Here is a 27,010-nt window from a genome sequence, read left to right as displayed (position 1 = left end):
GACACACAATGGATCTCTGTATGTGTGTATACATGGGTGTGCACACACACATACATACACACACACACACACACACACACATTCACACCCAGGCTCACTCCCTCACACATTCACACATTCCCCATTGCCATCCGGACCATCAGCCCTTTGTTGTGCTAGCAAAAAGCATGAATCACTAATGGGGCGCAGGCGGCAACTTCAGTCTCTCCCCGCTTAATTAGGGGGTGATGAGTCTGTGACCCCAGGCAGCGTCAGGGGCAGGGTGGGGAGAATGCTTTCCATGTGTCTGAACAGACAAGGGAGTTCGTCTAGGGGGCCGGATGGCCTGTGATCAGGCCGCCAAGGGGCCAGAAGGGAGCTGAGGGGGAGACGCTTTGTTCTCGCCGCCTTCCATGGGTTGCCCTCCCCCTGCCCCCACCCCAAGAGTGGTGGGTGTTGGAGGAGGGGCGGAGGTTTGGGATCTGCAAAGAGCAGAGAGAACAAGTGAAAACTATGTGCAGAAGGGCCCTTTTGCTACTGTGCCCCTTCCCACAGGCCAGCCTTGGGCAAATCCCTTTTTCTCTATGTGGACTTATTTCCCTTCCTTTGAAGCTGGTAGGAAAGGTTACCTGGTGGGGAGGGGCATACTTCACAATGGTCTGCATTGGTGAATGAAGTAGTTCGCTACCTGGATACTGTCCCAAAAAGGCTTTCTACTCCCCTTCTACCCTCACCTTCTTCTGCTGCTTCCTTGGCCTGCCAAAGGACCCAACAGGGATGGAGGATGAGAGGGCATAATGGAGGCAAGAGGTTCTGTTCTCATAGGGAGCTTACAGTCTGGCTGAAAAGCCAGGTCTACGACATAGGAAAGACCTAAGAACAATTATAAAGCAGCCTGCAATTTGGAGATAGCATGCTACAGTGAAAAGAATACCAGATATGGAGCTCTAGGACATGGGTTCAGTCCCAGCTTTGCCACTTATTACCTGGGTGACCTAGGGCAAGTCACTTAACTTCTGCATGCCTCAGTTTCCTTATCTGTAAAATGAGGGAGGCCTCCGAGGTCCTTCCTAGCTCTAGATTATGATGAAATCATAGAACCTTGTGGCATTGATTTCTGTCCCACCTAAGGAAGAGCTGGGGATGGAGGTGGGAGAAGGGTGTGATGACAGGTCAGAAGAAAATCCCCAAACTCAGCAAGTGTGTGCCGGATGCCTCCTCTATGTGAGCTTGTGCACTAGAAGCTAGAGAAGGTGGAGAGGTGATGAAGATGTGGTTCCTGCTCTCACAGACCTCCAAGGCTGGGAGTAAGGAATAACTAACTGCAGACAGACCATACTGAGCACCACAAGGCACACACGAACCACTTGTCATCGGTGATCAGAGGAGAGAGAGATCACTTCCTGATGGGGAAGTCAAAGTGGCATTCCTGGAGGAAGCAGGGGGTTTTGACAGGCAGAGATGAGGGGAGAGTATTCTAGCAAGAAAGAATGGTGGACGGCAGCTAGGTGGTGTAGTGAATAGAGCACCGGCCCTGAAGTCAGGAGGACCTGAGTTCAAATCCAACTTCAGACCAAATACTTGACACTTACTAGCTGTGTGACCCTGGGCAAATCACTTCACCCCAATTGCCTTAAAAAAAAAAGGAAAGAAAAAAGAAAGAATGGTGTGATCAAAGGTGTTGAGGCTGGAAAATGTGAGCCATGTTCAGAGAATGACAAATCGTGTTGGTTGGAGTATAGGGCATGCGAAAGGGAACAATGAAAGAGAGAATGTTTGGGACTACATTATGGAAGGTCTTGAATGCCAGACTAAGGAAGCTGCAAGGTTTTTGTGCATAGAGCATTGAACTTGGAGTCAGAGAGACTTGGGTTCAAATCCTATCTCTGGCTGTGTAATTGTGGGCAAGACTTTGACCTCTTCAGGCCTCAGTCGTTTTATTTGTAAAATGAGGTGAGTGGGCTTGACAGCCTTGGGGGTCCCTTCCAGCTCTAAATCTACGCTCCAGTGTTCTTAGAACCCTTGGAAAGTCATGTGAACACTCTGTGACTCAAGTTTCCTCATCTGTAAAATGAGGAGTCTGGACTTCTTGTTGAGTCATTTTCCAGTTGTGTCTGACTCTTCATGACCCCATTTGATGTTTTCTTGGCAATGATACTTGAATGGTTTGCCATTCCCTTCTCCAACTCATTTTACAGATGAGGAAACTGAGGCAGGTAGGGTTAAGTAACTTGCGGGGTCACACTACTAATAAGTACCTGAGGTCAGATTTGAACTCAGGACCTCCTGACTCTGAGGCTAGCTCGCTATCCAGTGTGCCACCTAGCTGCCTATATAGTACATAAGTGTCTGCAGAATGCTTTATCTATGTTATCTTATCTGATCCTCATAACTATCCTGTGAGGTAGGGGTTGTTATTATCCCCATTTTACAGAGGAGGAAACTGAGGCTGAGAAAGGATGATGACTTGTCCAGAGTCACCATAGTTAATAAGTTTCATGTCTTCCTGACACCAAGTCCACTGCTTCACCTAGATACCTATGTGACCTAAGGCTTGATTCCTCTGAGCCTCAGTTTCTCATCTGTAAAATGGGGGGAAGTGTTGGATTTGATGGCCTCTCAGGTCACCCACAGCTCCAAATCTGTATATGTTAGCACAGTGCCTGGCACACAGTAAGCACTTAATATGTAGTCTATCTACCTACCTATCTGTTTATCTTGAGATAAATAGGATAAATAATCTCAGGTGGAGGCCCAGCATTAGGTAGTTATGAGGAATCCAAAGATTTCTAAGACAACAGTCTTCTCCAAAGAATGTGTAATCTAATTGAGGAGATGAGACATGGACTCATATTCTCTTTTAAAATCAATATAATCCACTGTATGCTCCATGCCACCAAAAGAGACTAGAAGTGGTATAGGAGAGATTCGCGTGGACTGGGGGAGGAGGAGAGGCTTCCTGGAGGAGGCAGAAGAAGGTGGGTCTTGAAGGCTGAGGGAGTGAAGAAGGAATTACCCGCAGAAAGAGGAGCTTGAATAAGTTCATCTTTTGGGCATCCTCACTGTTGGTTGGATGGCAATGGCAAAACTTAGGCCTTTGATATTGATGTCACTGCTCATTCTCAAGATGCTCCAGCTCAGAAGGTTTGATGGCTTCTTCTTCTTCTTCTTGTCATGTTTGTTCAGGTGCTTCCTACTGATGAGTTGATTGAGAGTAAGAAGTCCCACAAGCAGAGCCACAGGAAGAAGGTTCTTCCTGAGATCTACTTGACTAGGTTGCTGTCAACCAAGGTAAGAGCTAGAATGCTTCAGGTGTGGCCATTAGAATCCTCACTCAGCCTCTGACGTGGTTTCAAGCCAATTCAATTCAATCAGCATTTACTAAAGCACCTGCTATGTGCCAGGCACTGTGCTAGATGCTAGAGACACAAAGACAAAAATAAAAAGGGAATTACATTCTACTTGGGAGGGAGTGGATCACCCTCCTCTGGGCTGCTCTCCAAACTTGTACTCAAACTGGCAGATTAGGTAGCTGCTACTCCCCAGGTGCTGGAGTACTTCTATCTCATACTTCTACTATCTCATGAGCCCCCACTGGTGTGCTTCCCATTAACAATTAGTCAGGAGGTACAGTAAATACAGAATGATTTTAGGGGTAGCCTTAAAAGGAGGAGGCATCAAGGAGGACTTCTTGTAAGAGGTGGCACTTTAGCTGAGATTTAAATGGACTTAGCAGTTTCTAGGTGTGGAGGTGAGAAGGCACAGCATTTCAGGCATGAGGAATGGCTTATGCGAATGCATGAAGGTTTGGGATGGTTTATGTATTAGACATCCCCTCATTGAACCCCTGTCTTGCCATGAAACCTCCTGGCTTCTATAGCACACAGTAGGTATAACAGTTATCATGGACAGATACTGCCCTCTCAGATTCTAATCCTAATTCTGTCCCAAGGCAGAGTCATACCACCTTTATGAACCTCAGGTACTCTGTCTGTAAGATAATAATAGCTGATCTTCCTATTGGCCCAGCTAGATTAATCAAATGCTTTCTATCCATTATATCATTTGATTCTCACAACAACCTTGTGGTACACTGGAAAGAGCATTGTATCTACATCCAGAGATCATGGATTCAAATCCTGCTCCTGGAACTTACTGTCATGTGTGTGTGTGTGTGTGTGTGTGTGTGTGTGTGTGTGTGTGTGTGTATCTCTGGATACATAAGATTCCCTTGAAATGTAACCTTCTTGAGGACGGAAATGATTTCACTTTTGTCTTTGTTTCTCCATTGCCTAACATAGTAGCTACTTAATAAACATTTATTGATAGATTGATTCCTGTGTGACTTTTGCACAATCACTGGCCTTTCTGGAGCTCAGTTTCCTCATCAGAAAAAAAAAATTGTTTTTGAAAGGTAAAGTGTAGACTAGGTGCCCTCTGGGGCTCCTGCCAGCTTTAAATCTGGGATCCCAAGATCACCTTTCCCCATTTTACAAATGAGGAAACAGAGATGATACACAGGTAGTAAAGGTCAGATGTAGGATTTGAGCCTAGGTCTCTGCTGGCTACAAGGTTAGGGCTTTCCCACCACTCTGACAGCACCCCACCCAGTCTTCTTCAGTCTGCTTATGAAAATCAAACAAGGTGATGGATGTAAGAGTCCTCTGGAAAGCATCAGACACTCTGGCAACCTGAGGGATGTCACTCTAACTGTTACAAGAGGTATTGGTGCCCACTGGCAGGAACCTTGTGTAACTGAGGAAGGGTTTTAGGTTGGGCTGAGGGTTGGGTTTTTCCCCCTCCCTGTGTGGCTTTGAAAATAGGGAGTGTCTCTTATGCAACAGTTTCTTCCATGAGAAATATATGAAGGATGCTAGAGGAAAAAATGCTTTGAAGTCCCTCAGATGAGAGTGTATGATTATTCAGCTGCAGTGCTCTGTCTCACTCGCTGCAGATCACAAAAGGTATGCCTTGTTTCTCCCCTGGATTACATTACTGCCTAATGTTCTTTATAATTGGAGAGACCATCAGAACAGCAAGCCGTGGCTGAGTTTTCTGTTCCATTTACTGTACCAAACAATTACAGATGTGTCCTGAGATGCCAGAAGTAGTCAAAGAGAACATTGGTGCCAAGAGAAATTAAATTAAAACAAATGCTAATTATATCAGCGTGCCCCAGCTTTCAGACGAGAGGCGGCAGGGGGTAGGGGGTGGGAGGGGGGAGAGTAGATTTTTGCTTTCCTTCAATTCTCTCTCCCTTCTTCCCGAAACCATGTGAATTTGGCAAGCAAACAGAGCCTCATTAAAGCCCAAATGTGTTTTTGCCCCCGAGGTGTCCAGTTGACCTGGGCACCAGGCTGATTCAGTTGGCACACTTGTTATCTTGGCAGGGCACACTGCAGAAATTTCTCGACGACCTGTTCAAAGCCATCCTCAGCATCCGAGAGGACAAGCCTCCCTTGGCCATCAAGTATTTCTTTGATTTCTTGGAAGAGCAGGCTGAGAAGAGAGGGATCACGGATCCAGACACTTTGCACATTTGGAAAACCAACAGGTCTGGGAGGGTGGGGTTGAGGGGAATGCTGTTCTGGTATCTCGTCTGACCTGACCACTATCCTGTCTTACTTCCCATCCTCCCTCCAAGCCTACCCCAGGCCAGTTTATAGATCTATTCATTCACTCAATGCAGTTCTAATCAACAAACATTTACTAAATGCTTACCCTGTCCCAGGAACTGGACTAGATGGGACATGGGAGATGGGGAGGAGAGGAGGGAGAGAAGGACCATAAGGACAGAAAACAAAGCAGTCTCTGCCCTCAAAGAACTTACATTCTACTGAGAGGATGCACATGTACACAAACCAGGAAATACAAATCAGCACAGAGGAATTTCACACTTTCTCTGCGGTAGTTGCTAGGGGAGATGAGAGGAAAGACCACACAAGAGAAAAAAAAAACTGGACAGAAGGCCTGGGTTGCAGTTCTGCTGCTAATTGGCTAGAGGTTGAGACACTGTTGAAGCTGGAAAGGACATCAAATATCGCCTGCTCCAGAGATTCTTAGACTGAGGTCCACTGTCTGTAGGTAGATTTCAGGGGATCCACAGGAAAAATTACGTTTTATTTTCACTCAGCTCTAACTGAAAGTGAGCCTTTCCTTCAGATATTTTTTTTAAATGATTCTGAGAAGGGGTCCATGGGCTTTGGCAGACTGCTAGAGGGGTCCACGGCATGAAACAAGGCTCTTATTGAGGCTAGCCCTCTTGTTTTATAGAGATGGGGACAGGGGCCCAGAGAGAGATAAAGTAGCTTGTTCCAAGGCAGAGCTGGGAGCAGAACCTGGTTCCCTTAGTCCCCAGTTCGTTGCTCTTTCCACTACAGCCCTTGCTGTGTGATCCCTTCTATGAGCCTCAGTTTCCCTCTTTGTAAATGGCATCTCTGCCCTGCTGATCTCACAAATGGTTGGGGAAGTTCTTTGTGCCTTAAGAGCTGTGGGATCATCCAGGGATCATCGTCATCATCATTGTTATTTTTATCATTGTCAACATGAACCAGATTAAATTAAGTCCCTAGGAGCATTCACAATGGAAGGAGAGAAAGTGGGGGTGGGAAGAACCACTCCTTAATTAAAAGTAGAAGAGTATCTAAGCATGGCATTGAGAGGAATTGGGTGCTGGGGGGTTAATAGCAGAATCTAGGGCCACTTTGGTTTCTAAGTACCTGGGTCAAAGCCTGCCTGTTGCCATGGTGACCATTGGGTGTCTAAGATGGAGGGAATGAGACCAATCAGGGCCTGTTAAATCTCCAGTGACTCCTTCTCCATACTCAAGGCTAGGCAGTGCTTATAGGGAGAAGTTGGGGGCAAAGGGGACACAGCCACAGGGATCTTCCTTCAGGTAGTAGGCATTATGATGCAGTGGAAAGCCAATTTCCATGGGCCTCAGTTTTCTTCTCTGTCAAATTAGAGGGTTGGACTCAGTGGTCCCTGAGGGGCCTTCCATCTCTAGAGCTAATATCCCTTGAATTCAGGAGACTAAACAGAGCATCTCTCTTAGAATGGCCTCTGCCTGAATACCTCCAGAATGCATCTGTGAGAGGGCAGACAGTTAGGAGGGCTCTAGCCACGCTTCCTCCTTCTCACATCCCATAACCTCCAGGAACTTCAAAGATATTCAGATTTCTATCTGCTGCCAAATCCCTTTTCTGGACACGGGAGAATCTAACATCTCGAAGGCCAGGCCAGTAGCCAATACCACGTTAATGGCGGGTCACACCAAGCTGGACAGCTGTCAAGTACAGGTCCAACTGTGGCCTGTGTGTCTGGTGTCTGACATCCGGCCTTGCTTAGCGCTCATTCCTCAGAAGACTAAAGTCCCCAGGTGATGGGTTTGTTTGATTTTTTTTTTTTACAGTCATGGCGACTCATGAAACGTCTTCTAAGGGGTGGTGGGCTTGTAGCCTGTGTTGGGCTAGTGAGCAGTCACATGGCAGAAGGATGTTTTTCCATCTTACTTTTGAAGAGAAGAGAGATCAAAGGATCACCGTGAAATCCAGGGGCATCCCTAGGGCCTTGTAGCTAGTAACTCAGAACAGGTGATGCAGGGCAGATTCTCCCAGATCTCTCAGTGAACAACAGGTCCCACTGGCCCTCTGATGGTGTCCTTCCTAACCCCACCTTCCTGCCACATTCTTTCATCCATAGAAGGGATGTGTGCCAGGTGGAGGGAGGTCTGCTCAGGCACGGAGGGAGGATAATTTCTGGTAGAGCCAGTGATGAAGGCTGCTCTGTCTGTGGTCCAAGGACATGATGGACGGGCCTCTCTCACACAGCTGTCTGCCAGAGGAGGGGAAAGGATCTTGCCCTGATACACCCCACCCCCACCCCTGTCTCACTCATCAGCCAGATTTAAGTAATCCCACATTGTCATAAAAAGATCAAACACTCAACCTTGCTGCCCCCCTTCCCAGACTCCTTTCTCATCCCCTGGCTTCTTTTCTCTCTCCTAGCCGACAGACTAGCACGGTGTGGGTGGCCAGGCCTCTCCATGCCTCTGTTTTTCACTCTCCTACACTTTCCTCCATGACAGCCTACCTCTGAGATTCTGGGTCAACATCCTGAAGAACCCCCAGTTTGTCTTCGACATTGACAAGACTGACCACATAGATGCCTGTCTTTCGGTCATCGCACAGGCCTTCATTGATGCCTGCTCCATCTCTGACTTACAACTGGGCAAGGTCAGTTTCTCACTGGTCAGAATGGGTTCCATTCTGGGTGACATGTTTCAGAAAAGGCACCAATGTGGTAGAGAGCAGCCACAGGAAAGCAGCCAGGTTGCTGGAGAGACTGGAGATCAGGAGGGGTAGTTACAAAAACTAGAAATATTTATTTGAAGAAGAGAGAACTCGGGGTTGCTATATGATAGCTGCCATCAAGACCGCCATGTGGAAGAAGAATTTGCCTCATTCTGTAAGAGCCAGGAGCCAGGAAGTGCAGGCTGCAAAGAAGCCAGTTTTAGATTGACAAGGAAAATTTCCAAAGAACTAGAATTGTTCATAAGTGACTTTGGCTGCCCCAAGAATCAGTGGGTGTTCTTTCAGGGAGGTCTTCAAACCCAGGTCGGATGACCACTTGTCAGATATGTTGTGGGAGTGGTTCTATGTCAAGCACAGTTTAACCCAATCAACCACCGATGTCCCTTCCAACTTGGAGATTCTGTGTTTTTGACACTGCTCTGCAAGAAATAGGATTTAGGAATTCAGCAGCTGTCATCTCAGGGAAAAGATTAAACCCAACATTGAGCCCTTAGTTGGGTTGGGGGAGAGGTGTAACAGCTATTCTCAAGTACTTATGGGCTATCCTGTGGAAAAAGCACTAGACTGGCTGCTTTGTCCCCGAAAGGCTGGGAGCAGTGGGTGGGAGCTGCAGTGGTCCAAATTTAGATTTGATGTCCCCCAAATTAGAACAATCCAAGAGTGGAATGCCTCAAAAAGTAGTGAGTTCCCCGTCAATGGAGGTCTGCAAAGTGCTATGAGGTCAAATGGAGAGGGAGATGAACCTGGGCAGCTTGATTAGAATCAGAAGAAAAACAAAAGAAATTTTAGATTATGGAAGAACACATCATTGTGTGGCTTCCTTCACATAGAAAGATGAGGGATGCCATCATCTCACCATCAGTAGAAGGTGCAGTTGGCACCATATCTAGAGGTAGCTGGTGGCACGGTGGTTAGGGGGCTAGTCTTGGATTCAAGCAGTCCTTAGTTCAAATCTGCAGACCCTTACTGTATATGTGACCCTTGGAAAGTCACTTAAGCTCTGTTTGCCTCAGTTTCCTCAACTATAAAATGAGGATAATAATAGCACCTTGCTCCCAGGGTAGTGAGGACCAAATGGGATCATATTTGTAAAAGACCTAGTACACTTTGTCGTTCAGTCATTTCAGTTGTGTCCAACTCTTTGTGACCCCATTTTGGAGTTTTTTTGGCAAAGATACTGGAGGGGTTTGCCATTTCCTTGTCCAGCTCATTTTACAGATTAAAAAACTGAAGCAAACAGGGCTGAGCGACTTGCCCAGGGTCACACAGCCAGTAAGTATCTAAGGCCAGATTTGAACTCAGGAATGAGTCTTCCCGACTCCAGGCCCAGCGCTCTGTGCACTATGGTACCACCTAGCCGCCCCAAGGGGATTTCACCAGCTATGTCAACAGGAAAAAAATCTCCTTAGCTTTCAGTGATATGTACCTATATTTTGAATCTGGGCTCTCTCTACCTAGGTGTGTAGAGTGGGACAACTGCAACCACCATCATCAGTGAAGCATCCTTGATCATAGGATTTAGCTAATAATCCTAGTTAGCATTTCTGTAGTGCTTTAAGGGTCACAAAGAGTTTTTAAAATATCTCATTTTATCCTCATAACAACCCTAGGTGCTATTATTATCTCTATCTTAAAGATAAGGAAACTGAGAAAAAGAGAGGTTAAGTAACTTGAATTCAGGTCTTCCAGACTCCATGCGTTAGTGCTCAATTCCCTGAGTCAAGTAGCACCTCATTTAAAGTGAAAAGAACCTTAGAGACCATCTAGTCCAGGAGTTCTTTTTTTAATTTTTAATTTCAGTTCCAAATTCTTTCCCTCCATCCATCCCCTCCCCCACTCATTGATAAGGCAAGAAATATAATACCCATTATACATATTCAAAGTCATGCAAAACATTTTTCCGCATTAGTTCATGGTGAGAAAAAAATGCAAGAAAAATAAATAAAGAAAAAAAATGTGTGCTTTAATCTGCACTCAAAGTTCACCTCTGGAGGTGGAGAGCACTTTTCACTGTGAGTCCTCTGGAATTACCGTGGATCATTGTATTGATTAAAGTATCTCAGTCTTTCACAGTTGATCATCATTATAACATTGCTGTTACCATATCAGATATTCTCCTGGTTCTTCTCACTTCACTTTGCATTAGCTCATATAAGTCTTTTCAAGTTTTTCTGAGCCTATTCCCCTTGTCATTTCTTCTAGCACAATAGTATTCCACCACAATCTTATACCACAGCTTGTTCAGCCATTTCCCAATTGATGGGCATCCCCTCAATTTCTAATTATTTACCACCATAAAAAGAGCTGCTATAACTATTTTTGTACATGTGAGTTCTTTTCCTTTTATTTGATCTCTTTGGGGTACAGACCTAGTAGCAGTATTGCTAGGTCAAAAGGTATGTGCAGTTTTATAGCCCTTTGGGCTTAGGGTAGCTATTCTTCCCAAATACAGCAGTTCACAACTCTACCAACAATGCATTAATGCACCTATTTTTCCACATCCCTTCTAGTATTTGTCATTTTCCTTTTTTGTCATTGATCATAGGATTTAGCTAATAATCCTAGCCAGTCTGGTGGGTGTGAAGTGGTACCTCAGAGTTGTTCTAATCTTCATTTCTCTAATTATTAAGGTTTTAGAATATTTTTTCTTATAACTACATATAGCTTTGATTTCTTCTTCTGAAAACTGATTGTTCCTATCCTTTGACCATTGATCAGTTGGGAAATGGCTCTTATTTTTATAAATTTGGCTCTGTTCCCTATATGTTTGAGAAAGGAAGCCTTTATCAGAGACTCTTGCTATAAAATGTTCCCCCCAGTTTCCTACTTCCCTTCTAATTTTGGCTGCATTGGTTTTGTTTGTATAAAAACTTTTTAACTTCTTGTAATCAAAGTTATCTATTTCACCTCCCATGATTCTCTCTATCTCTTGTTTGATTGTGAATTCTTCTCTTAGCCATAGATCTGACTGGTAATTTTTTTCCATGCTCCTCTAATTTGCTTATGATATCACTCATTATCTCTAAATCATATACTCATTTTGAGCTTATTTTGGGATTCAGTATAAGATGTTGGCCTGTGCCTAATTTCTGCCAGACTGTCTTCCCAGCAGTTTTTGTCAAATAGTGAATTCTTGCCCCAGTAGCTGGGATCTTTGAGTTTTTAAAATACTAGGTTACTGAGCTCATTTATTTCTGTATATTGTGGACCTAACCTATTTGATTGATCAACCACTCTACTTCTTATCTACGTTGTTTTGATGATTTACTACTTTGTAGTATAGTCTGAGATCACATACTCCTTAGCTACCTTCCTTAATTTTTTTTCTCATTTATTCCCTTAATACTCTTGAACTTCTGTTATTCCAGATGAATTTTGTTATTATTTTTTTCTAGCTCCATAAAATAAGTCTTTGGTAGTTTGATGGATATGACACTGAATCAATAATTTCACTTAGGTAGTATTGTCATTTTTATGATAATGGTTTGCCCTAGCCATGAGCAATGACTATTTCTTCAGTTGTTTAGATCTGTCTTTATTTGTGTGAAGAGTGTTTTGTGATTGTGTTTGCATAGTTCCTGAGTATGTCTTGGCAGTTAGATTCCGAAGTATTTTATATTGTCTGCAGTTATTTTAAATGGAATTTGTCTGTCTCTGTGTTTTGTTGGTAATATATAGACATGCTGATGATTTATGTGGGTTTGTCTAGTGCATGGGTTCTTAATCTTTCATGTGACATGGTCCCTTTGGCATCCCTGTCCCCCCTACTCTTTCAGCTGAGAAACTGATTTCTCAGTTTCAATGAAAAAGTTCAGGCCATTCACCAAGAGCTTCCTCTTCCCCCCTCCTCATATCGCACCACTCAGATGTCCAAGTCACTCTTGTCTCACGTGAAGGCACAGCCCTTCTTCCTGCCAAGGCAAGCCCCTCTGCATGCACAAATGACCTGCTCTGTCCCACCTTCTCCATTAGATTGTGTGCTCCATCATCCCCACTCTTTCACTAAGCTTTGATCTCTCTCTGACCACTAGCTTGTTTCCCTGATGCCTCCAAATGCGTCCCTGTCTCACTCATACTCAAAAAACCTTCCTTTGATTGGCCCATCCCCACTAGCTAACATTCTTCATCACTTCTTTTTCTCCTTTGTAGCTGAAGTGTTTCCACTTCCTTTCCTCTCACTCTCTTCTTTACTCTGTACACCCTGGCTTCCAATGTCATTGTTCAGTTACAACTGTTCCCTCCAAAATCTCCAATGATCTCTTAATGGCCAAAGCCAACAACCTTTTCTCAATCCTCATCCTTCTTGACGTCCCTGAAGCCTCTGATCCTATAGCTCACTCTCTTCTCTTCAATACTCTCCTCTCTCTAGGTTTTTGCAAAACTGTTGTCTCCTGTTTCTCCTTCTGCTTCTCTGTTACTTTCTGCTGGATCTTCTTCCAGGTTGTACCTACTAAATTGTAAGTGTCCCCCAAGGCTCTGTTCTGGGCCTCTTCTCTTCTGCGTCTGTACTGTTTCACTTGATGATCTCATCAGCTTCTATGGATTAAATTATCGTCTGTCTGCAGATGACTCTTAGATCTATTCGTGCAACCCTAACCCCTCTCCTGATCTCTAGTCTGTTTTGGCTGTATTGGTTTTGTTTGTATAAAAACTTTTTAATTTCTTGTAATCAAAGTTATCCATTTTACCTCCCATGATTCTCTCTATCTCTTGTTTGATTGTGAATTCTTCTCTTATCCATAGATCTGACAAGTAATTTTTTTCCATGTTCCTCTAATTAGTTTATGATATCACTCATTATCTCTAAATCATAAACTCATTATGAGTTTATTTTGATATTCAGTGTGAGATGCCTGTTGAACATCTCTAACTGGATGTCCCATAGGCATCAACATGTCCAGAACTTGAATTCATTCTCTTTCCCCCCAAGCCCTCCCTTCTTCCTAACTTCTTTATTACTGTCAAGAGGGCCACCATCCTTCTGGTCACCCAGGCTTGCCACCTAAGTGTCTTCCTTGATCTCATTCTTATTGCCTAGATAACAATTATTATTATTGTTGTTGTTATTATTATTATAACTAGCATTTATATATTACTTTAAGATTTGCAAAGTGTCTTACAAATATTATCTTATTATATCCTCACAACAACCCGATGCTGTTATTATCCCCATTTTATATCCTTGACCTCACTCTGTCACCCCCCTGAAGCCAATCTGTTGCCAAGTCCTATCGATTCTGTCCTCATGACATCTCTCTTATATTCCCCCTTCTCTCCCTTAATACCACCACCACCTTGGTGCAAGCCCTCAGTACCTCACGCCTGGACGATTGCAATAGCCCACTGGTTGGGAGACCAACTTACTCCCACAAGTTTCTTCCCTATTCCAATCCATCCTCTGTTCAACTGTCATACTGATTCTCCAAGAGTGCAAGTCTGATTGTGTCAGCCCCCTGTTCAGTATACTCCAGGGGTTCCCTATCCACTCCAGGATCTACTGTAGAGTCCATGTTTGGCTTTTAAAACCCTCCATACTCCCTCCCTTTCCAAGCTTTTAACACTCTGCAAATAATCTCAACACATTGGCATTTTTCCTGGCTGTCTCCTGTGCCCAGATTCCTCTCCCTCCTCATTTCTACTTCCTAGCTTCCTTCAAGCCTCAGCTAAAATCCCACCTTCTGGAAGAAGTCTTTCCCAGTTCACTTAGGAGGCCTGCACCTTCCATCTGACATCACGACATCATCTCCAGTTGATCCTATATATTTTATTTTTTATTTATAGTTGTTTACACGTTGTCTGTCCCATTCGACATTGAACTGTGTGAGAGCAGAGGATGCTTTTGCTTTTCATTTCGTCCCCAGTGTTTAATGCACAGTGCCCAGCACATAGTAGGCACTAATAAATCCTTATTGATTCATCTTGACGCCTATACACTTTTTTCTCAGAAGGTTTTTAAATGCACAAAATAAAATACGTGGGATCACAAAGGAAATCAATTATATTGATATATAGTTATCAAAATAGTAAGAAAAAAAAAAACAAGTTCACAGATCCCAGAGAAAGGACTCTTGATCTAGTCCAAGTCCCTCATTTTGCAAAGGCTTTTGCAAAGCCTCAAAGGAGTTCAGTGACTCACCCAAGGTCACCCAAGTAGTAGTTAGAGCTAGCATTCAAACACAGGTCCAGTAAAACATTAAGCTTTTTGAAGGTAAGGATTGCTTTTTTTTTTGTCCCCACCACTTAGGACAACAAATTGTAGATACAATAAATACTAGGTATATTGAATTCCATTGGTCTTCTAATTACAAATCCACTTCTGTTTTCACTGTACTGTGCCTAGACTGTCCTTCTATCCTATCAGGCTTCAGGCCCTACCAGACCCCCTCACAAGTGTAAGAATTCACAGTAAGACACTTTCTCTTCCCCATCACTGTATAATCCATTGAAATTGAAAGCTTCAGAAAAGTCCTCCACAGAGACCAAATGGCTGGATTTCCCTAACTAGAGGGCTAGGAGGATGGAGAAAGGACCAGTTGTTTATATATCTTTTTCACATTTCTGACCTAATATCCAACATCTTTGTTTTCCCTTATCAGGCAATAGACAGGGTTAGAGGTTAGCTAGGGTCAGGCAACAGATGGAAAGGCTTCCAGCAGCCTGGTCTCATGGGATGGAGGGAAGTGAGATTGAGCCAGAGAGGACGCTCTCTTTTTCACCCATCAGAATGAAATCGCCCCTTTGCTGATGGCAGCTTGCATCCCCACATCCCCTTTAGGCCCCAGCCATGACAAAACTTCTCTACCCCGATCGTGCCTGGACTCTCAATCAACAGGATCTAAGTGTCCTGAGAGGAGGGGCTATTTCCTTCTTGTCTTACATCCCCAACCCCTATCACAGTGCCTGGTCCATAGTGGTTATTCAATAAATGCTTATTAACTGATGGATGGATTGGCTTTAGGGGGGAGGGGCTGTAGCATTGCTTTGTTTGGTATGCTTCCATTTATACCATTAAGCCTGGAAGTCCGAAATGACAATCATAGAAATGGTGGTCATCTCATCTACCTACTTTATTTTAGAGAGAGAAAATGAAGGTGAAAGAGAAACAGATTTCTCTAAGTCATAAAGCCTGGCGGGGCCAGGACAGAAAACCAGGTGTCTTAATTCCCCATCCAGTCATGGCAAACTTCCGCCAGAACAGTGTACCTTCACAAGGGTTTTTAACCTGGAGTCTATGAGCTTTGAGATATATACATATGTATGTATGTATGTATATACACATACCCATACACACACATACACATATATCTATCTATATACATATACATACATGCATCTATATATATATATACATATATACACACATTTATACATATATACATATATATGTAACTATTTTTCAATATGCTTAGTTTCCTTTGTAGTCTTTCGTATCTTATTTTGTAAATTTAAAGACCTGATTCTGAGAAGGGGTCCATTTTTCTTCTTGTTCTGTTGTTTCAGTCATTTCCAACTCTAAAGAACCCAATCTGGGATTTTCTTGGCAAAGATACCAGAGTACTTTGCCATTTCCTTCTCCAGCTCTTTTTAAAGAATGAGGAAACTGAGGCAAACAGAATTAAGTGACTTGCCCAGGGTCACACAGCTAGTAAGTGTCTGAGGCCAGATTTGAACTCAGGAAGATGAGTCTTCCTGACTCCAGGCCTGGCACTCTATTGTGCCACCTAGATGGCCCCCACAACCCCAAGATACTCTAGCCTCTGTCATTATATAGGGTACAATATGGAAGTCCAATGTAGGAAAGGGACAAGCTTAGTCATGGTCACAAGGTAGTTGCTAGTAGACCCACATACATGTTAGTTATTGTTATTATTATTCTACCTCTCTGTTATACAGCTACTAAGTGTCTGTTTCCCCTGCCCAGCATTCCATCCCATCTTTCCTTTGCCCAAATTGCGGACAGCTTTCCTTCCTTACCTCCTCCTCCTCCTCTTAGACTCTGAGCTTCAAATGCCACCTCCTATGGGAAGCCTTTCCTGATTGCCCTAGTTGTCAGCCCCTACCACATCACTTTGTATTAACTTTGTATCTGTTCTGCGTTTGCTTAATAGTATTTGTAAAGTGCGTAGCACAGTGCAGGGCACATAGTAGCTGCGAAATAAATACTTTTTCCCTTCCTTCTCCTTATATCCATGTTCCACACACAATTCCCCCCCCCCAAATAGAATGGAAGCTTCTTGAGGGCAGGGACTATTTTATTCTTCTCTTTGAATCCTCAGTACCTACCATAGTGCTTGACACACAGTAGATGCTTTAGGAACGCTTGGTGAATGAATGAAAAAGACATTCTGTGATTTTTAGGGGTGTGGTTTGCTTCGGCTGCTGCCCGGCAGAACCCCACTAGCTGTTCCCTGAATTGATGTAAGACCTTGGAAATTCACCCTGACCCCTTGATTGGGGGAGTCCTGTGGCCTGGGTAAAATGAGTTCTTTGGGGAGGGTAGGCAGGACGTGGCCACTTGGCAGGGGTTGTTGCTCAGTTGTCCATATCACTTCTTCCTGGATTTTTCTGATCACAGTTGCCTGAGCCATTCCTTCTCAGGCAGTGGCTAGTTTTCCCTCTGTTTGGTGATCTGCAAGAGAGGAACCTTTCCTCACTGCACACTCCTTTCTACTGGGGCTAAGTCATCAGACTGAACCTGGAAGGCAAGGGGAAAATGAGCTTTCAAATAAAACCTAGCTCTAGTATAGTCTACAAAATCCTGGCGACTTCTCCATTGACTGGAATTTCTCCATTCTCTGTGGCTGTCAGCATCTTGAACCTGGACAGGCAGGATGTACTTAGTAGAGAGGGCAAAGTAAATGAGGTTTGTACCGCTGTTTTTTTCTGTATCACTTTGGAAATGGAGTGTATAATGGAGTATGGGCAGCTGGTGGGGAGGGGAGAGATCACTGGGACTGAAATTAGGAAGACCTGAGTTCAAATCCAGCCTCAGACACTTACTAGCTATGTGATCCTGGGCAAATCCCTTAACTGCTGTTTGCCTCAATTTCCTTATCTGTAAAATGGGGATAGTAATAGCACTTACCTTCCAGGGTTGTTGTGAGGACCAAATAGATGATAATTATAAGTGCTTAGCACATAGTCAGCACTATATAAATGTTAGCTGCTACTACTACTATTGTTATTATACACTTATATACATACATATATTATATACCTTTTCATCATTAGATTGTGAATTTCTTTAGGGTAGGGACTTTTGCCTCTTTATATCCCTAGTGCTTAGCACAGTGTAGGTCCTTAATACATATTTATTAATTTATTTCATACATACATATATGTATATACACATAGTGTGTATATATGTATATGTGTATATAAATATATGTGTGTGTGTGTATATATGTATGTGTGTTTTATATAGAGAGATATAGATATGATATAGATGTAGATATGGGCAGCTAGGTGACACGATAGATAGAGTGCCAGGCTTGGAATCAAGAAGACTCATCTTCCTGAGTTCAAATCTGGCCTCAGATACTTACTAGCTGTGTGACTCTGGGCAAGTCACTTAACCCTGTTTGCCTCACTTTCCTCATCTGTAAAGTGAGCTCGAGAAGGAAATGGCAAACCACTCCAGTATCTCTGCCAAGAAAACCCCAAATTGGGGTTATGAAGAGTCAGACACAACTGAAAAATGACTGAACGACAACAAAAAATATATAGTTATATGCAAAGTATGGTATGGTCTGGGCAGTTAGACTCCCCATGATCCCAGCCATCCAGAATACAGCTCTAAGTACAAAAGTAAGTGAAAAATACCCCCTCCCCAAGTGGCAGATGGCTCACAAAGCCCTTGGATTGTATTCTATATAAGAGCAGGAACAATCCCAAATCAATTTTATGTCAAATAAAACAGTATTAGCTTCTATACACACACACACGTGCACACACACACCACACACACATATATCCACACACACAGATATCTATAAAGATATATATAGGGGCAGGTCAGTGGTGCAATGGATAGAGCACCAGACCTGGATTCAGGAGGACATGAGTTCAGAATCTAGCCTCAGACACATAATACTTACTAGCTGTTGTGACCCTGGGCAAGTCACTTAACCCATTGCCTAACCAAAAAAAAAAAACTAAAAAGACAATAAAGATATAGATATAGATATCTATGTATCTACATCTATAGATACATCTATAATGTATGTGTATAATATGTATATATAGACAACAGCAGACAGAAACCAGAGAATTTATGCTACAAAAGCACCCCGACTTTAGGCCATTTAGTGTAGGGGCAAGCTGTCCTACACACTTGCATACCAGCTAAGAAGTGGATCACTGTCTAATCCCTCAGTCCAATTAGTGAGGAGCATAATGACCCAAAGGTGGTTAAGTGCCTAGAACATAATAGGATTGTTGAATTGAAAAGAGATGAAATTTAAAGAGAACTGACTTACAGTCAAGCAGAAGGATAAAATACAAACACAGGTAAAGCTGTAATAATACATAATCATTAAAAAGGATGACGTTGAAGTTTGGGTGTATAGATGGCTAAGGTTTAGGTGGAAGGCTTATAGGCTTAGAGCTCGAAGGGGTCTTCGAGGTCATCTGGGCCAACGCTCTCATTTTACAGATATGGAAACTGAGGCCCAGAGGGCTCATGTGACTTGCCCAAAGTCATGTAGCATGACAGAGTAAGGGTTTGAACCCAGGTCTTCTGACCTCAAATCCCATTCCCTTTTCTCCATACCATACTTCTCACTGTATAATGCCAGCCTGATTAAGATGTCTCCCCCATGGCATTTCTTGGTGAATGCATGCCGCTCAGTACTGTGAAGGGAGACAGTGTGGTATGGTAGAAAGCGCACTGGATGAGGAATCAGGAATCCTGAGTTCTCATCCCAGACCTGCCAGCTAAGTCATTGTGCATACAGTATACCTCTCGGAGCCTCATCTCCTTCTTTGAAAAGTGAGGGAGGTAGAAAAATGTTCCACTGATTAGTGTTATATCCTTCCAGATACAGAATCATACAATGTCAGAGCTAGAAGGAGCCATCCAATCCAAGGGCGCTGATTCTGGGGTCTGTAAACTTGGTTTTAAAATAGATGTAGAGAAATAGATTGTAAACTTGGTTTTATATATATATATATATATATATGGGGATATATAGGTATATGTGTGTGCACATATGTACATATGTGTGTATATATGTATGTGTATGTGTATACATATACATATACATATATACATACACACATAAATACACACATATATATGTATATATATGTATGTATATATAAACAACTATTTCAGTAGAACTGGTTTCCTTTACAATTTCACGCCCTTAATCATATGCATTTAAAAACCTGATTCTGAGGAGCCCCTAGGCTTCAGCAGACTGCCAGAGGGGTCCAGAACACACAAAAATGCTGGGCCCCTGCTCGAGTTCGTCTTCCAAACACCCAGTACAGCATCTAATCCCCCTCCTTCTCTCTCAGGATTCACCAACAAATAAGCTCCTATATGCCAAGGAGATTCCTGAATACAGGAAAATTGTGCAGAGATACTACAAACAAATTCATGACATGACTCCTCTCAGCGAGCAGGAAATGAATGCCCACCTCGCTGAGGAATCGCGGGTAAGGAAGAAGCCTGAGGGGGTCTTGTCTTGGGCATCAAGGAAGCGGGACCACACGGGTGGCCCAAAGTAGAATGCCCAGGAGGAGGTCTTCCTGATCAACATTGTCCAGGGATGGAAATTGAAATGGTTTCTTCTGAGAACTTAGATGGGATGGGAGAAGGCTAAACTAATTCTGGGGTGCTGTTCCTCATTTTCATCCTAGGATTGATCCCATGGGAGGCCCAAGCCAAGCTCCTTTGTTACAGTGTGATGTGTTTGGGAGTAGGGGAGACAGGGAAAGGAAGAGGTCCACTATGTTTCACCCACTACCTTAAAAAAAAAACTTTTCTATCCAGTTTTTATCCTTTCACAATGGGCAGAGGAAGGATTCAAACTTGGATCCTCTGGGCAGCCATTCTATCCATCACTTAACACATGGCTGAGATAAGCCAGAGCCACAATAGTCATGTTCTTCCCAGTCAGAGGGTCCGTCTCACAGCTAAAGAACAGGTGCCATTTACTTCCCCTTCTCTGTAGTTAACTATCCTTCACCTCCACTCTCTCTTTTTCGTTAGAAATATCGGAATGAATTCAACACTAAGGTTGCCATGGCTGAGATTTATAAATATGCCAAGAGATACCGTCCTCAGGTAAGCAGCACCATCCGCCTGGAGGTGTCTCAGGTCTCTGAACAAGGGGAATCTGCTCCTTCTCCTCTGACCCTCCAGATTTTCTCAAAAACTGCTTTATCATAGAGAGAGGGCCAGTTCCAAGAGAGATCAAGAAAGAGGCAGTACGTCTCTTCAACCTTCACTTTCTTCTGTTTTTTTTGTGGCCTTCCTTTCCCTTCCAGATATCCAGGACCCCTGTGTTGCCTCTTCAAAAGCATCTGATAGGGGTAGCTACGTGGTGCAGTAGATAAGAGACTGGCCCTGGACATGAGTTCAAATGTGGCCTCAGACACTTGCTAGCTATATTTAAAAAAAAAAAAAAGCAACCAATAAATCAATTTACACTCAAGGTCAAGTTCAGTCCAGTCATAAATTTTGTCCCCTTTCCAGAGAATTTTGCATTTTAATAGGAAACCTCAGGGAGAAAGCAGTGCTTGACTCAAGGGGAGAAGCTTCTAATGGTGGAATTTCAGGCATTGTGGGAACTTGGGGAGAGGAGATATTTGAGGGAGTGGAAGGACCTTTCCTATCGACCCCCAATTTCACTATGTAGGGGGATGCCCACAGATTCTACCCACTTGTGCCCAAGGGTTGAACCATCCCCTAAGAGGCCCCATTAACAGTCTCCCTTGTCCTCTCTTCCCAGATTATGGCTGCACTAGAGGCTAATGCAACCACACGCCGGACACAGCTGCAGCACAAGTTTGAGCAGGTCATTGCACTCATGGAGGATAACATCTATGAATGCTGCAGTGAGGCCTGACACCCTCTCCTCACAGCCGGGCTGGCCCTGCCCCACCCCTACCCCTAGAAGTGACCTTCTGCTATCCAGTGCACTGCTAACTCTGAGACGTCTTTTTAAAAAAAGTATATATATATATATATGAATATATATAATATAGACAATAAATATCTATTTTATGGTGTGCTGTATGGTGAAGAAGAGGAAGAAGAAGAAGAAAGCAACCCATGGATGAAGGCCCCAAAACACAGGATAGGATGGGAGACCCACTGAAGCCATGTTTTGTCTTTTCTTTGATTAATTTTATTTTTCAAACACTTGTACAGCCCGGGGCTGAAGAAGAACAAAAATGTCTAACAACACTTCACCAAAAAAAACCTTCCTTCAGCTGGAACAACTGTTTCCCCTGAGACTCCCTCTCAAGAGTGGAGCTGGTCACTCAGATAGAATCCTGGCCCAACCTGAGCCACAGTTGGGCCATGTCTGGCCACTGCTTCTTTGCAGACGTCAGTCCTTTGTCATCATCTTCCTTGTGGCCCAGCTACCACTGCGTGGTCTCTTTGTCCATTTCCATTTCTACAGGGTTACCTGCCCCATAAGTGGAGGGCAGGGATAGGGAGAATGAATGGAATGGTGTCACAGGACCAGCTAAAGCACCAGGCTAGAGAGTTGAGGGACTGTGTCCCCTGAATGTTTTCTGCCTCGACTCTTCCCCTAAACTTGGGGCCACTGGTACCTCGCAGAGGGCTGGCCCACAGGATGAGGAGTAAAGAATGCTCACCTCTCTTCCTGGTGAGCGTGTCATCCCCAGCCCCTACTAATCATATGCACACATACACACACACACACACACACACACTCACACTCTCTCACTCCTACTCACATGCACTCACTCTGGAGCATATCAGTCCTATTCCAGATGCCCCAAGAAAGAGAATTATCCCTGCAACACAGTGGGCAAAAAATGCTGAATTTGGATTCAGAGAACCTGGGTTCACATCCTGGCTCTGTGACTTTGGACAAGTCACTGGACCTCACTTTTCTCATCTGAAAAATGAGGGGGAAAGGGGTTGGAGTAGTGACCTCTAAGTTACCTGCCAGCTCTGAATCTTGTGATCCTTAAGACAAGACAAAGAAGGATGTGGGTTTGGGGGAAGAAGACTAAGGTGTCAGGCCCTGGAATACCACATGTCTGGAGAGCTATTCCTTACATCCTTTTGGGGGAAAGTCAACCTCTATCCTACATCCCAGAACAGCTAGGATATCTCCAAACATACCCCTCCCTAGATCAAGTCTAACACACTGACAGGGAGACAGGCTTAGGTTAAGAACTGTACAAACGGAGAGGTCTTAGTTTTGGGGCATCTCATGCATTCAAGAAATGTTCATGGGCGCAGACTGGCAACTCCAGGTATATCCTTTCTTTACCCTCTAAGATGGTGTAAAATTCCCTCCCTCCCCTTGCCTCAACCATCATCCCAGTTTCTGAACTTGTTATCAATATTGCCAAAGGCATGCACGCGCACACATACCCCTACACCACACACACACACACACACACACACACACACACACAACACACCCTCTTCCCCATAGCCACTGAAGACGGCTGCACTCAGGCCTTCCAGGGGCTCAGATAGAACTGCATGGGGTTGACCCCGGACCAGGGCAGCTGGAAGAACTGTATGGAAGGCCAAGCAGGGGATGGGTACCGGGGCTCTGATTGTCCCCATCACCAAAGGGGTACCAGCGCCAACCAAATGCTACCTCATCCAAGCTAGGCCCTAGAGGGGAGAGGCCGCCGTTGACCACAATGGTGCCACCAGCCTTAACAAGCAAACTGCCATTTTATTTGTTCTTTGGTTCAATGACAACAACGAAATCCCCGAGTGAATGGGGGAGAGGGAGTTGGGTTGCAGGCATGACACCCAGATTTGCAGCTTCCAAGGCACCTGCTGGGCATCCCTACTAGGATGGTGACAATTTCAAATTTCACACGGACGGGACAGGCTGATGGAAGCTGAGATGGTGAGAACATATGGACGAGAAGCTGCCTTCCATGACGAGTGGGAAGCTGGGCCTGTACATATTCCACCACAGACCAGTTCTCCCTCGACTACGTGTCTGGAATAATGTGCCGGATGGACAGACCAGGGTTCTGCAAGTAGCCATACCCAGAGAGGAAGAGGGAACAACAGAAGGGGCAGAAAAACAGTGGGGAAATTAAAAATAGGTGGCTCTGAGAGCATGCCTATTGGAGGGGAGGAATTTCCAGACGAACCAGGGTTGTAGCTGGGCTACGCTGGACTTTCAAAAGAGGTTTCTAAAAATAGCACCACTTTTTTTTTTGCTAAGTTTTTTATAAAAAAAAAAACTACACACAAATCGCAAACAAACTGTGAATAGCAGCCAGATTGCTTGAAGGATACAGAGGCTAATGGGAAGGAATGAAATGGGAAGATGGGAATTTTGTAGCAAAAATGGGAGGTAACAGTGGTCCTCCCCAGCCCCCAGGACTTAGAAGTGCCTGGAAAGGGGCAATCTTCACTTGACACTGGAAAGGTAACACTCCTCAGAAAGCCGTGCTCCTCACGGGGGTATCAGAGGGAGGTTATATCCCAATCTCCCACTCCTCAGTTTAAAAAGCCAAAAAAAGCATTTTAAATTAAAGATACTGCCCCCCTCAACAAACTCTCACATTGGTCCTTTCAGGAGAGAGAGACCAAGCCCCTGGCTTTTCTTTCCTTTCATGGAATGATTGGCAAAGGGTATCTATACTGCTGTTCAAGAGGATGGGTGGGGAGGGAGGGAGCTTTGGAAACTTCTTTGTAATAAAAACAGGATGAGAGAAAGTGTGGCTGTGACATTTACTATGTAAGAGCAGAGCAGTGAGAACCAGGTCTCCAGGTCTGGCAGGGGCTACAGGAGAGAGACCACATAGGAGGAGGGAGGGGAGAGGGGAGGCCCAGCTGGGATTGGGGGTAGAGGGAGGTCCAGAGAGCATTGGAACTCAAGGGCAACAGCTGAGGTGAGAACATAAGCAAAGGTTAACTGAAATATCAACTCCTTCCTCCCCCCAGTAGGCTGCATAACTACACTCTACTATTCTTTTAATTAAGAGGATGCAATCCTGCAACACATTTCATCTTGATGCTGTCACTGTGTGACCTTGGGCAAGTTATTTCAAGGCCAAGGCCTCAGTGTCCTTAACTATAAAAGGTAGTCATTCAAGTTCCCTTTCCTAAAGCTCTGATCCTACAAAATCACCAAGTTTTCCACAGAGAAATGTAAGTGACAAAAGGACACATTCAAAATATGGAGTTTCTCTGAGTCCCACCTAGGCAAGGCCAACATCCCATCCCCTCCTTCCTTCCCATAGGGGAGAGTGCCCTCTTGGCCCCAGAGGATGCATGTGGACTTGAGTCCAGGTGAAACTCTCTAAACTCCTAGGTAGCCAGAGATTTTGGCTTCCCAGGAGACAACATGGTACAGTAGAAAATGTGCCATATTGGGAAAATGAGCCTGGAATGAATTGAGTAAATTCACTTCTTCGGGTCTTGGTTTCCTTGTCTTGCAAAAGGAATTGAACTACCTCATAGAATCTGAGAATTGGAAGAGAACTTATTGGCCATCTAGGCCAGCCCATACACTGGAACACACCTGACAACTGGTTCTCCTACCTCTACTTGAAGACTGCCTAGGAGGAGGAACATACCATCTCCTTAGGTCCACTTTTGGCCTCCCTAATTAGTGAAGTTTCCCCTGACATCGAGTCAAAATTAGCTTCTTTCCCATTTCCACCCATTGCTATTGGTTCTTCCCTCTAGGGCCAAGCCAACAATTTCAATCCCCCCTCCCCATAACAGCGTTTCAAATACTGGAAGTCGGCTAACAAGCATCTGCTCCACTTAGTCTTCTCTTTTCTAGGCTGGATAAGCCCAGTTCCATCAACTGACCATTACATGACATGGATTCAGAGCCTTTCATCATCCTCTGGACACTCCAGCTTATCAATGTCCTTTAACTGTGGCACCTTGAACTGAACACAATACCCCAGCTGACACCTAACAGAGGCCAGTGGGACTATTGCCTCCCTCTTCCTGGAAAATCTTTTGGCTGCCCTATCACACTGCTGACCCCTGTTGAGCTTGCGGTCCCCAGATCTTTTCACAGAAAAACTGCTACCAACCGTATCTGCCTCATACTCATGAAGCTGATTTTTAAAAAAATATCCATAGGTACAACTTGGCTTTTATCACTAGCAAATTTCATTTTATTAGGTTTAGTCTAAAACTGTCAAGATCCTTTTGGATCATGTCATCCTGTATTAGCTATCCCAGCCAGCACTGTGTCATCTGCAGATTTGATGAGCAAGCCCTCCATGTCTTTATCCAAGTAATTGATAAGAATGGTAAACAGTGCAGAGCCAAACAGATCTCTGGGGTACTCCACTGGAGACTTCCTGCTGCACTGACACCAGATCATTAACAGCTACTTGTTGAGTCTCTTCTGGTTTTAAGTAAAGCCTCTGCTCTTTTTCCCAGGTAGGCCTACATCATCTAAACGGTGTCTGCACTTAAGAGAGGGTGACTGCCATCACAGTGGCTACTGTCCAGAATTTCCCAATCCCCTCCACAACCAGAGTAGCCTTATTTACTCAAAGGAATTTTGCTCTTTATAAGCAGCCCCATCTACTTATCTCATTGGTCTAGGGCCTGACAGTTTAAAAAGTGTTTTGGTATTTGAGATAGCACATTTTTCTAAGACTAGTGAATACAGCCATACATACATGCGCACACATATGATCAAAGATTTAGAGCTGGAAGGGACCATAGAGTCTAATCCCCTTATTTTGCAGGTGAAAAAAACTAAGGCTTAGAGAGTTTAAGTGAATTCCCTAGGGTCACACAATTAATAAGCATCTGAGTCACAATATGAACACAATCCTGACTCCAAGTCTTCTTTCCCCATACATCTTTCAGGCTTAAGAATTAAACTTGGTGAAAAAGAACAGGGAGGTGCTGTTACAAAGATCAGTAAACACACAAGTTGGAATTATGATAATAAGTTATCTAAATATTTTCAATCACTTCTGGATTTGTTAAGGGAAATTTGTAAATATGAGGATGTTTAAGAGCATGTCCCTAACCTCTGCTGGGGCCATAAATAAGAACAATGACTTCTCTCAAGCCATCTTTCAGTGTTCCTAGTGACTGGTGATTGAGGTGGGGGGAAGGAAACACACAAGGGGAGACATGGGAGGTAGAAAGAAGGGCAAACACCATGGGGATAATCCAACAGAACAATTATTAGCCTTTATTCTTCACTGGGTTAAAAAACCAATGGATCATATAGATATCAGGTCATAGAGCTTAAAGGGATCTTACAACACAACCCCCTCCTTTTATAGATGAGGAAACTGAGACCCTGAGAGGAGAAATGGTCTGACCAAGGTCACAGAGGTAGTACCCTGGCCTTGCCTTTCTATATCCTAGTCTGTCATTCTTTCAGTCACTTAACCCTTCCTATTGTGCTGTAGCTTGGGCCCAACTGCTTTGAGGAATGATTAAATGATGGTCCCCATAAGCAACCCTTCCATCATCTTGTCCTACCCTCTATATGGGCTTTTTCTTCAGATAGGCATCTGTAACTTTAGCCAGGCTA

At 44.0% G+C, this 27,010-nt stretch overlaps 1 protein-coding gene across 1 annotated transcript in view; it reads left to right on the top strand.

The window, feature by feature from the left end:
- The window catches only part of PLXND1 (plexin D1), a 200,692-nt gene extending 177,014 nt beyond the window's left edge, over positions 1–23,678 (top strand). The window contains exons 31-36 of the mRNA XM_020981108.2: positions 3,166–3,270; positions 5,370–5,533; positions 8,066–8,213; positions 19,812–19,952; positions 20,509–20,583; positions 21,251–23,678. Of these exons, the coding sequence (XP_020836767.1) occupies positions 3,166–3,270; positions 5,370–5,533; positions 8,066–8,213; positions 19,812–19,952; positions 20,509–20,583; positions 21,251–21,367 (750 nt within the window). The 3' untranslated portion in view covers positions 21,368–23,678. The remainder of the gene's footprint in view (positions 1–3,165; positions 3,271–5,369; positions 5,534–8,065; positions 8,214–19,811; positions 19,953–20,508; positions 20,584–21,250) is intronic.
- Positions 23,679–27,010: the final 3,332 nt, after the last annotated feature.

This window comes from Phascolarctos cinereus, unplaced genomic scaffold, assembly GCF_003287225.1.
Source record: "Phascolarctos cinereus isolate Bilbo 61053 unplaced genomic scaffold, phaCin_HiC Scaffold_4;HRSCAF=312, whole genome shotgun sequence".
NCBI lineage: Eukaryota > Metazoa > Chordata > Mammalia > Diprotodontia > Phascolarctidae > Phascolarctos > Phascolarctos cinereus.
The sequence above is the reverse complement of the archived record's forward strand: the minus strand, read 5'-3'. Positions and strand labels throughout refer to the sequence as shown.